We start from the raw sequence: 12523 nt of genomic DNA, 5'->3' as shown, positions 1-12523 counted from the left end.
GCCCAAAATAAAATTGCAATGAACAGGAACGGAATAATAAACTGCGTTACTGTAACAGTGATAATGAAACTAATATCTCATATTCATCATCGATGCAAGATTAATGAAAAGTGGGCAAAATAGCGAAAGGCAAAGGTAATGCATAAGGGCCGCAGTTTTCAAACATATTGGGTTACGCAGTTCCCATGGGTATTATATGAAAAATCAGACAATGTTATTTTCTGTGAAACATGTAAGGAAGTTACTGGACAACAGCAATTAAAGTTTTCTTCGACTTTTGTGCAGAAACCTGCTTCTTCACCCCAATACAGTAGCATGCAAATTAATCCGAACACGACATATTTTTACATTTTCTGTCATTGTTGGCCTCACAGCTGCTCATACCGCTTTAATTGACATCTGTAGTACGTGTAATTCCATTGTTGAAAGTCTGTCGTTATTATTTTTTTTATAATATGTGACATTTTGCCTGTCGTTTTGTACTTATAAGCATTTCAGTTGTGTTGAAGACTTAATACTGCAATCCTGTGTACATTCTGTCGTCTACACAAATGGATACAACTCCACGAAAACGGTCTAAAATTATAACATTAGCAGAGCATTCTTCTATGACACAGAGGCAAATTGCTGCAGGATGTCACATCGGTTTGGCTACTGTTAATTCGATCATAAAACAATACAGGGAGACTGGATCCATCACACCCCAGAAAAAAGGAAACTGTGGCCGGAAAAGGAAGACTTCACCTGCAGATGATCGTTTGTCAGGAAAAGTAAATTAAATCCTAGACTAACTGCTGTCGACTTAACCCGCGAGTTAATGGCTACCACTGGGGCGAATATTCACGTCACAACAGTGCGGCGTAGGCTTTTGGAAGCTGGACGAAGGGCTCGTAAGCCTATTAAGAAGCAACTGTTAACCCCTGTTATGTGCAAAAAACGCTTAATGTGAGCAAAAATAACATCAACACTGGACAGTGAATGACTGGAAGAATATACTTCTCTCCGATGAGTCTCATTTCGAGGTCCACGGCCACCGTGTTTCTTACGTACGGAAAGGATCCGAAAAAGTAACAGCAGCTCATCTCCAACAAGCACCCAAATACCCCCCTAAGGTAATGTTTTGGGGTTATTTTACACATGAAGGGCCTGGAGCATTAATACCTATCAAGGGAATGATGAATTCTGACAAATATATTCACCTGTTGGAAACCAGAATCGTACCCCAGCTGCAAAAATCATTTCCGGATGGCAGCGGTGTGTTCCAACAAGACCTGGCACCATGCCATACATCTTGAAAAACTACAGAATTCTTCAACAAGAAGAATATTCAGGTACTCCCCTGGCCAGGCAACTCACCCGACATCAACCCCATTGAGAACTTGCGGTCAATTTGCAAAAGAAGAATGCAAAAAATGGATTGTTCTACAAAGGAGAAGATGATTTCTGCCCTCATTGGTGTATGGTTTCGCGATGAAGAAATGAAGAATATTTGTGGGAAATTAGTGGAATCTATGCCAAATCGTCTCAGAGCTGTTATTAGGAACAGGGGAGGCCACATAGATTACTGAGGTATGTCTTAGATCCTTTTTTTTTATCCCGTTTGAGTGTTTTTGCATAAGTAATTACGTTGTTCAGATTAATTTGCATGCTACTGTACTTCAAAGGTGGTGGCGCCTATGTTACCACTATAACACACTGACCAAAATCATTTCTTTTCTGTCACAAACAGGTAGTCTTTCAAATTTCCCGCTATTCTACAAACAAACACAGTATATTTAACATTGGAATACTGATTTAATTTGTTTTAAGATAACATTTTTTTTACTTGTTCTGACATAACTGTTATCATAGCCACTGATTACAATACAGGAAAACAAATTGTAGTCCACAAATTCCCCAACAGCTCAAGGCCAAGATTAACACGGATTTATCATCTCTATTGAGTGCATACTCAGAAATAGCGCACTCGGTACAATCTGGCGATAGTTGGGAGAAAATGTTATTAATGCAAAACATTGTTGCAGAAAAGTTTTATGATATTGTATAAATATCATACTTAGGTGCTTACAAATCAATCCCTTCACATGAAGCTATATTTGGGACAATTCATACGTATTGTTTGAAAACAATAAATTTCATTATGTAATTTTTATCCTCATGTGAAACAATTATGATTGTGAAGATACAGGCCTTAAGTTTAGAAATTGGAACATTAATAAATCGATATGTTATATAAGACTAGTGGTATACAGAAAACCCTTACAGAAAGATGACGACGTAATGTACAAGCACTTAAGTACAGATTTGGATTATGTTATTTCTCATAATCATCTTATTCTTACCTCTCTATTTGGAGTGGATGACACAGGTTGACAGAGGGCTTCATCTTCACAGGGGCATTGAGATGTCAATGGCTTAATTAAAAGCAAAACCGTAAGCAGTTTGAAGTACATTATTTATATCAACTAACTCGAACGTGTCACTGCAATAGACTAACTAAGCAAATATTAATGGTAATCGAAGTTCAAATGATAACACTGGTGTACAGTCTGCAAAACAAACATAAATCAAATTCTGCTGCTTGAATTAATTGTTACGAAAGATGCTACTTCAACACAAGAGCAGCAAAAAAAAATAACAACAATAATAATAATAATTATTATTATTATTATTATTATTATTATTAATACCTTAAATGGAGACTGGACTGAGAATGTACATTCGAAATGTCAAATTAGTGAAGCTCAAATGCACAAAAAAAAAACTATTACAGATAAGACTTCCGAAGTTTTGTTGCAAATTATTCCTTTTGGTTCTGAGAACAAACGTAACCAGAATTCTTTACTTGTTTTCTTTATGTTAAGCTTCTTTATTTTATTTTTTTTTTAATTTTAAATTTTCATATAGGCGTAACACAGCATTTTCTATTTGAAAAAAAAATGACACATATACATAAGGACCATATTTTTTTTTTTGGTAACAATGATTCTCAAGAAATTTTCCACAATTACTTTCTTTATCCTTCCAAATATCTAAATTACCATAATTAAGCAAACTCGCGAAATTTGGATCACTGTGCGAAATATGCCTATAACCAGGAAATATACTCAATCTATCACAATAATTATTAAATTTTGTTCACTTGTTAAAAATGTATGTTCATGACTTTTATTTCAATTTTTCAATCGCTTGGCAACTTACCTTAAATGGAGACTGGACTGGGAATGTACATTCGAAATGTCAAATTAGTGAAGCTCAAATGCACAAAAAAAAAAAAAAAAAAAAAAAAAAAACTATTACAGATAAGACTTCCGAAGGTTTGTTACAAATTATTCCTTTTGGTTCTGAGAACAAACGTAACCAGAATTCTTTACTTGTTTTCTTTATGTTAAACTTTTTTTTTTTTAATTTTAAATTTTCATATATGCATAACACAGCATTTCTTATTTGAAAAAAAAAATGACACATATACATAAGGATCGTATTTTTTTTGGTAACAATGATTTTCAAGAAATTTTCCACAGTTACTTTCTTTATCCTTCCAGATATATAAAATACCATAATTAAGCAAAATCGCGAAATTTGGATCACTGTGCGAAATATGCCTATAACCAGGAAATATACTCAATCACAATAACTATTAAATTTTGTTCACTTGTTAAAAAAGTGTGTTCATGACTTTTATTTCAATTTTTCAATCGCTTGGCAACACCAATATTTCTGTATTTTCACTATAGATACTGTGTAACAGGGGCTTTTCTGCATACACGAAAATACTTACTGACTGCCACAAAAATCTTCATGCAGATGTGTAGAAACCATGTGATATGTGTAACCAAAAAAAAAAAAAAAAAAAAAGTTACAAAAACTTTTATATCAAACATAACATAATATATTTAATTGATGACTTATTTCACGAAATAACCATTGAAATTAATAACATATTTGACGAAATGTCCACAGAAACAGTGGCAAGTGTAACACTAAGAACTACTTCTAAATGGACGACTCTTCAGAGTTGACTAGTTCATTAGTTCGTACAGTACTTACGTTATAGGCTTATTCCCAACTGTGGCTTCGAAGGCTGCATTTGTGGCTCACACTACTTCTTCATGTAAATCCTGCATCTGTATTTTTTTACTGCTGTTATATTATAATGTGAATGAAGGTAACTGAAGACCTAAATTGACAAACATCCCAGGATCAAAATTTACCGACATGACATGACTTTTTACGTGACATGTATGTCGTATTTTGCATAGACTACCATCCTATAGAACATACAGGGTGGCACACGAAATGTCATACCATTTAATTATCTCGTTTCGATGTTTCTAACTGCGCTAGTGGATGCCGAAATTCATGGAAAATCCGATAGTTAGCATCACAATCCGGATGTAACCATAGCTACGAGCACAAACATCAATTTGTGAAATGGCAAACAACGGCGATTGACTGTTGAACACAAGGTGAAAGTTGTTCTGTTTTTCGCCGAAACGAAGAGTGTTGTGAGGACTCAGAGACGTTTTCGTGCTCACTTTAATACAAGGTGGGTTCCTAGCAAGCAGACAATTTACAGATTGTCCCAACAGTTTGAAACTAACGGTTGTGTGTTGGAAAAAAAGCGGACGCGACGCGCTAGTGTCCGTACGCCTGAAAACATCGAAGCGGTTCGCGTGGTTTTGACTCGAAGTCCCTCTAAATCAACAAGGAGGGCTTCTGCCGAGTTGGGAATCGGTCATCGGTCAGTGCAAAGGATTATGCGTTCAGATCTTCAATTGTATCCCTACAAAATTACCGTTCTGCATAAAATTACAGGAACGTAGGCTACAATTTGCGTTGTGGGCAATGGAAGAAGAGGCTGTGCTCCACAACACATGGTTTACAGACGAGGCCTACTTTAATGTGAACAGTGTTGTGAATAAACAAAACGTTCGATTCTGGACGAGGGAACCTCCTCGCATACTGCATGAAAAATAAATGTTTGGGACAAAAGTTTCTGTATGGGCCGCAAAATGTGGCCGCCTCATAGCCCGGACATCAATCTATGCGATTTCTTTTTATGGGGATTCCTAAAAGAGAAAGTCTACCAAAGGAGGCCAGAAAATGTGGTGCAACTCAGAGCCCTTCTAACGCGGAGTTGTGCCGTGTGCTATCTGAAGACTTTCGTCGAAAAGTGGTGATGTAAGGGTTCGTCTGCAAGAGGTTGTGAGGCAAATCGGCGGTCATATGGAACATGTTCTGCCTTAAAGATAAAATTCCAAATCCTAATTATTAATTCTGTATAATCTTGTAAAGCTTTAATACAAATCAATACGTGTTATGTGTAAAATAATTGGTATGACATTTCGTGTGCCACCCTGTAATATCTCAAGTCCGATTGCAAGCCTGTGTTTTTGAATCATGCAAATATTTATTTCAATACCCTTATATTGCAAGTCTATATACTTTATTTTTTGCTTTTTTTCTCTCCTAAAAAAGTTATTTTACTGGACCTGGAGTGTTTGTCAATTCAGGTCTTCAATTGTTGTACATCAGGAAAGGATGCAGCTTTTCAAGGGTCATTTGGACAGAAAGCGTAATACAAAAAAGTTACTTGGGTTGTATTGCAACCAGTGTTGAATACATCCAATGTAAGTATACTTTCATTCTTTTGGGTGCAAAAAAGTGATTTATGTAATTCCTCCATTCAGGTAAGAATTTGATGATGCTGGCAAACTGTTCAATTATGCACATTTATTGTGTTTTATTTGGTAGCATATTAAATATAGACAAAACTATTAATCTCTAAAGGCTTATTTTGTAAATAATAATTATGTAAATCTGCTACAAATGGTTTAGCAAGGAAGATATTTTAGACTGAAATATGTCTTTCATATTTTCGTATCTTCTAAAATAAATTTAATGTTTTGGCAAAATTTTCTTCATATTGTGTTGGTGTGGTGTGTAATGATTATATAGACAGGCATAAATAAAAGGTACGGTTGCAAGAAATATATAATATTAATAATAATAATAAGTGCATAGGATTTGCTGAGGATATGGTGTTGTTAGCAGAAGAGGAAATGATACTAAAAGATTTGCTACTTGAGCTAAATGACAGCTGTGAGCAGTATGGGATTAAGATAAATGCAAATAAGACGAAGAGCATGGTCATAGGAAGAAAAATACAGAAGATAAACTTGTGAATTCTAAATGAGGCAGTAGAGCGAGTGGACAGCTTCAAATACTTGGGCTGTACTATAAGCAGTAACATGAGTTGCTGCCAGGAAGTCAAAAGGAGGATAACAATGGCCAAGGAAGCTTTTAATAGAAAAAGGAGCATTTTCTGCGGCCCTCTGGAAAAAGAACTAAGGAAGAGATTAGTGAAGTGCTTTGTATGGAGTATGGCATTGTATGGGACAGAAACATGGGCATTTGACGAAGTGAAGAGAGTGAATAGAAGAGTTTGAAATGTGGATATGGAGAAGAATAGAATGTGTGAAGTCGACATACTGAATAAGAAATGAAACTGTGTTGGAAAGAGTAGGTGAAGAAAGAATGATGCTGAAACTGATCAGGAATAGGAAAAGGATTTGGCTGGGTCACTGACTGAGAAAAAACTGACTGCTGAAGGATACACTGGAAGGAATGGTGAACGGGATATGAGTTCAGGGTAGAAGAAGATATCAGATCATAGACGACATTAAGATATATGGATTATATGAAGAAACAAAGAGGAAGGCAGAAAATAGGAAAGACTGGAGAAAGCTGGGTTTGCAGTGAAAGACCTGCCCTTGGAAAGAACACTAAATGAATGAATGAATAATAAACCATTCATTTTTAATTTCTATTACTGTTTACTATTCAGCTGGCCCTTATTTTGTAAATTATCCTTTTCTATGGTAATGGTACTGTAGAGTAATAAAATTTTGCAAAATTGAAAATAATATATTAACATATCTAATATGATACAAGTAACACAACATTATTATCCAACAACATGTAATTACAATATAATACAGAGTTAGAAACATTGATGAAGCACAAATGAACTGTAAATACCATGTTTTACTTCATAAACATGTAAACCTTTTAATACAGGATTCGACAGAAACAACAGAAAGGCTTCAATCATAGATTGTTTTAAATCTGGCAGGTTTGTTGTTGCGAATATTTGGCAGTCTGCACAGTTGACTATGGAGATTTGTTAGCCAGTGTAATGTTTTTTCACTGACTGTTAGCCAATAAGTACTGGACAGTGAAGGAGCGCAATTGTACCACAGAATGGTTTATTAGGACTCAGGGGTGTATTTTGCGGGCTACCGGCGGTAGCCCAAGGAAATTACAAAAGAAAAAGTTTATAATATAACATAATGTAATAATTTTGTATTATTAGTTTTACCATAGTAATTAAAATTAAAGTAATTGTTAGATATATTTTGTGCAATAATAGGGTCAGCGGTAGCCCAAACCCTTTAACCAGTATACGCCACTGTTAGGACTGGTTCCATCACAGAAACTAAACGAGCATTTCAACGAAAATTTAATTGAAGTGATTCTTCTTCACATGTTACTATCCATTGGTGAGTTGAACAATGGCATGAAAAGGGGAATGTGACGAACAAACTGGCACCTGTACAACCTCAGTGCACACCACAAACAATGTGAGTGCGTGCATCCATGCAGCAAAGTCCATGCAGATCAGTTAAGAAGCACATCTTTGTGTTGCACATATCAGATTGAAGCTTGTAGCGTATTTTACCTTAAGGGGAGAGGATGGTATTTTTTGGTGAAAAATAAGTAAATTCTAAAAAAAAAAAATAATCCTTACAATACTCTGTGATATGTGTGGAATACATAGCATAGCATTTTGTGGGTATTTGTGCACTTGTTGGGTGTTGAGACGCCATTTTTAAACTTCCTGCGTTATGGATTTTTAAATCACTTGCCCCCTTTTATTGTTGTTTCCGGTAAATTAAATTAAAAAAATTTTTTTTTTCTTTAAAATACTCTTTGATATGTGTGGAATGCATTGCATAACATTTTGTGGGTATTTGTGCCCCTACCAGATGTTGAGACGGCATTTTTAAACTTCCTGCGCCATGAATTTTTAAATCACACACCACCTTTGATCGGTTTTCGGTAACTTCGTTTTTTTGCTACATTAACCAAACAAAAATGGATATAATTTCTGAACTATTAAAGATATATGCATGAAATTTAGAACACACATTATTTGGACTATTAGGAAACTTTTCTCTGTAACAGAATTTTGTTACTTGATTTCATTTTAAAACTACGTCCATTTGTTTGCAAAATATATATATATATATAAAAAGAAGTGTTATAAAATTTTAATTGCTTATTTTACAAACGTAGGGACTAATATTAAAATTCTGTTACATACAGTTTGTAGAGCATGCTTTTGAAAGTACATTGCAAAAAATTGTTTGAATCTATCTTTAAAAATGGTTTAGATATATCGATTTTAGTAAAATCCTGCATTGGGTATATTTTTTTCAAATCTGGACCCCCAAATAATTTTTTTTTTTCAAAATATTTATAGCTGGTTGAGGTGCTATAGCTATGAGCTCTCTACATACAAAAAATTAATATTTTAAACCAAATAGGAAAGAAGTTTTAAAAAATACCGTCCTCTCCCCTTAAGACCAGAAATTTCGCCCATACAAAATGCAGATTGTGTAACACTCCAATGAAGATAAGAGGACAAGCTTGGAATTATGTCATCAATTAACAAACACAGTAACTCAACATACGGTTTTCATAACAATCTTGTGATGAGTGACTAGGTGCAATTCCACCTCAGTGGAACTATAAATGAAATAAGAGCTATTGCGTTCATAACAGTGCCTGAGAACTTCATTAGTAGGGACCGGATTTTTATGTAATATCAAGGTGTGAAATATGTACTTATTTATGTAAGAAAAATAAGCTGAATATGTACCAAAATATGTAAAATCATGAAAATATTTAATATCAATATCTGGCAGGTATAGGATAAGTAAGACTCTCCGGTTGTAATTTCATAGAGCACCCTACTTTTTTACCGCACACTTGACGCATTACTATTTTTCCATCTGTAGTGAAAGCGTCGTCCATCGCAATCAGTGATATTACACTATCTACCAAAAAGTAATTGGGCACTGTTTTTGCCACTTTAGAACCTCGTGATACCACCTCTTGTTGCTATAACAGCAGCCACCCTGTCAGGCATGCTCTCCACTAGTTTGTGTAGGATATCCACTGGAATGCGTCGCCATTCCTCTTGCAACATGCCACTCAGTTGAACAATGGAAGTTGGCCCCATGTTTCGGCAGCTACTATGCAGTGGTATGCAGACACTAATGTTCACCGGTTGGACTGGCCTGCAGAGAGTCCTGATCTCAATCCCATTGGAGCATCTTTGGGACAAATTGGACTGGCGATTGAGGTCTCGGGAGATGCGGCCAACTTCCACTAACCAACTGAGTGCCATGTTGCAAGAGGAATGGCGACGCATTCCAGTGAATATACTACACAAACTAGTGGAGAGCATGCCTGACAGGATGACTGCTGTTATAGCAACAAGAGGTGGTACCACGAGGTTCTAAAGGAGCAAAAACAGTACCCAATTACTTTTTGGTAGATAGTGTATTTTTGTCGTTAGGGTTGAAGGAACAGAGGCCATTTTAGTTAGTTAAAAGCAGCAGATAAACTCGCACTTTATACTGCAAGTATAAAACTAGAGAACTGAGTGAAATGAATGACACAACAGTACTGCAAGTACTGTTTCGTTTTACTGGATTAGGAGAAAATAAGAGGAGATGTGGGGCACATGCATTTTAGCTGCTCCCTGTAAGATACAAAGTACAGTACCTACTAAAACCTTAAACTATAGGCATATATAAACTGTTGTTTGAAAAGTGACATTCCTGTCTCAGAAGGGTAGGATTATTCCAGCTGAGAACCATACTTTTTAATTGCTCAGAAAATCCCATTTCCATATACAGCAGGTCTATTAAATTTAAAGTCAAGAGGTCAAGCAATAATCTGAAAAGCTATTCATTTTAATCTTTCAACATCTTTCCAGTTTGTCCCTTTACTCCAGCTTCTTTTCAAGCCGGAACATTGCGGCTCATGTCAGACTTGACACGGGTTTTCCCTGGAAGGTTTAGGAAGAGGGCGGGTAAGGTTGCAGATTACATGGTAACTGCTTGTTAAGAAGTGTGCAGAATAATTAGGCCTATAGTTCGAGACAAATCATGTCGCCCTCGTCCCACTCCACTGCATGAAGGCAACACTACTTTCTGAGTGATTTTTACAATAGAAGATAGTTGTATGAGAAAGGTTGCCTTTTGTTCACTCATATTTACAGTGGGCGGTAGGGGGTGAGCGCCTCTATTACTTCCTGGAACTAAGGGCGTTATGTTTCGTCCCGAAATATATCCTTTCTTGGGTAGGTAGATTGGCTTTTTAAATCTGTGTACTTCAAATTGTAAACTTCCCCAGCAGAAGTTTTTTTTTTTTTTCCTTTTAGAGAAGTAAAAATGAATGAAACCCCTAAATATGTAGATATATGTAATACCAAGTCATAATATGTAATGTGGAATAAATATGTAAAAATATGTAGTATCAAATTTTAATACATTAATGGTAATTACAAGATTCGCAAAGATTTGTTATTTATATACGGTTAGGTTGAAAGAAATATAATATGTAATTACATAAAAATCCGGTCCCTATTCATTAGTATCTCTTCATGATCTCAAATTTACAGTGTGGTGTGCTCTATCAGCAACCAAAATAATCAGGCCATCGGTGATGTTTGAGTGCTACAGCAATATGATCGAAAATTCTGTTGTGCTAAATATGTGTGAAATTAAAAAATATGGAAAGTCGGAAATATCTGGTTCTAGCAAGAGGTGTAACTGTGCATAATGCAAAACTCAGCATAACAGCTATGCAGAACATTTTTGCAATTCATTTTGAATAATTTTTCAGAAAAGTCTATGATATACAGTACAAAGATTTATTTTCAGTCAATGACGCAATACGCAGTCTTTACATAGCCTCTGCACAACCAACATCGAACCAACACACGCTCATATACATCCAAAATTAGAATGCTGATATTTACCTCACAATAACACTCCACAACAACTATAGAATTTGGACATCTTCCTCAAATTAACCATATTGAAGATTATCGTCGGTCATAGTGTACGTTCAAGTTCATGTCGTCAATTAACATCAAAAGACAACCTAATACAGAAACATTTCATCTGTTGTAAATGTAATCTATAACAACTTTGATCAATTAAGGTTTCAAGGTACATTCTCAACATATACATTATGGTGTATACACATCTTCTGGACACAGAAAAGGCATGTAATAACTGGATAATAAGAATATGGACACAAGCAAATTAGATAAGTATAGATTAAAGATTGTAAGCATCTCTTCACATAGTATTTTACATGAATTTTTCAGTTTTATTTTTATATAGTGAAGACCTGTGTTTTTAACTAATTGACAATAAGGGTACATTTACATAAGAAAGGAAATATTGATGTCCCCAAACCATGTTGATTTTAATATGTTTTATTTTATCAATGTATATTGTATTTTTGATCATAGAGGCACATGTGCTTATTTAGATGATACTGCAGCATAAAAAGTTGTATCTGATGATGTCGGAGTGACCGACGAAAACGTTAATACAGTATTAAATTATGTAACGCAGGGTGTCCGGGAAAGACCTGACGAAGAAGAAGTAATTATATGTCTGAAACTATTAGAGTTATTACCACAATGTTTTCACAGTTAGAAAGAGAAACTCAATAAGTTTTATTACTTAGCAGCATGTTATGTGCATGCGCATACCATTGTTCTAGGAGGAGAAAACTAGGAAAACTCGTTCTGCGCAGCGTATGTAGTCAGTCTTAGTCTGAGAGCTGGGAATGCAAGTTGTGCGTGTACCAAGTGAACAGCCGAATAATGTTTACCACAGTAGAGAAAGCAGAATGTGTTTTATGACTGGCTGAAATTAAGTCAGTCAAGCGTGTATAACGTCGTTTCCAAACGGACAAGAGCTCACAGTAACAGGTAACACATACCTTGATATGCTGCGAAATTACGCTGTCCCACAACTACCACCAGAAACAGTGTTTCAACAGGACGGAGCCCCCCCACACTATGCTAACCATGTGCACGCTTTCCTCGATTACACATTCCCTGACCGTTGAATTGGGAGAGGCGGACCTACACCACGGCCACCACGGTCGCCGGACATGACCCAACTGTATTTCATTCTGTGGGGTTTGTGAAAGATAAAGTGTATCGCACTCCTGTGACCGATAGTGCAGAGTTACGTGGCCGAATCTACAAAGCAATAGGAATAATCACACCGGAGATGTTTTCGCGTATGTGGCAGGAGACTGAGTATCGCCTAGGCATAGCCCGGGTCACAAATGGTGCTCATGTAGAAGTACATTAAAACTTGTGTTTCTCTTTGTGAATGTTAAAACATCATGACAATAA

At 35.8% G+C, this 12523-nt stretch overlaps 1 protein-coding gene across 1 annotated transcript in view; it reads right to left on the bottom strand.

The window, feature by feature from the left end:
* The window catches only part of LOC138708141 (di-N-acetylchitobiase-like), a 33821-nt gene extending 31319 nt beyond the window's left edge, over positions 1–2502 (bottom strand). Inside the window, exon 1 of the mRNA XM_069838367.1 lies at positions 2343–2502. Coding sequence (XP_069694468.1) covers positions 2343–2453 — 111 coding nt within the window. The 5' untranslated portion in view covers positions 2454–2502. The remainder of the gene's footprint in view (positions 1–2342) is intronic.
* Positions 2503–12523: the final 10021 nt, after the last annotated feature.

The sequence above is a fragment of the Periplaneta americana genome, chromosome 10, assembly GCF_040183065.1.
Source record: "Periplaneta americana isolate PAMFEO1 chromosome 10, P.americana_PAMFEO1_priV1, whole genome shotgun sequence".
NCBI lineage: Eukaryota > Metazoa > Arthropoda > Insecta > Blattodea > Blattidae > Periplaneta > Periplaneta americana.
This window is presented reverse-complemented; position numbering and strand designations above follow the sequence as displayed.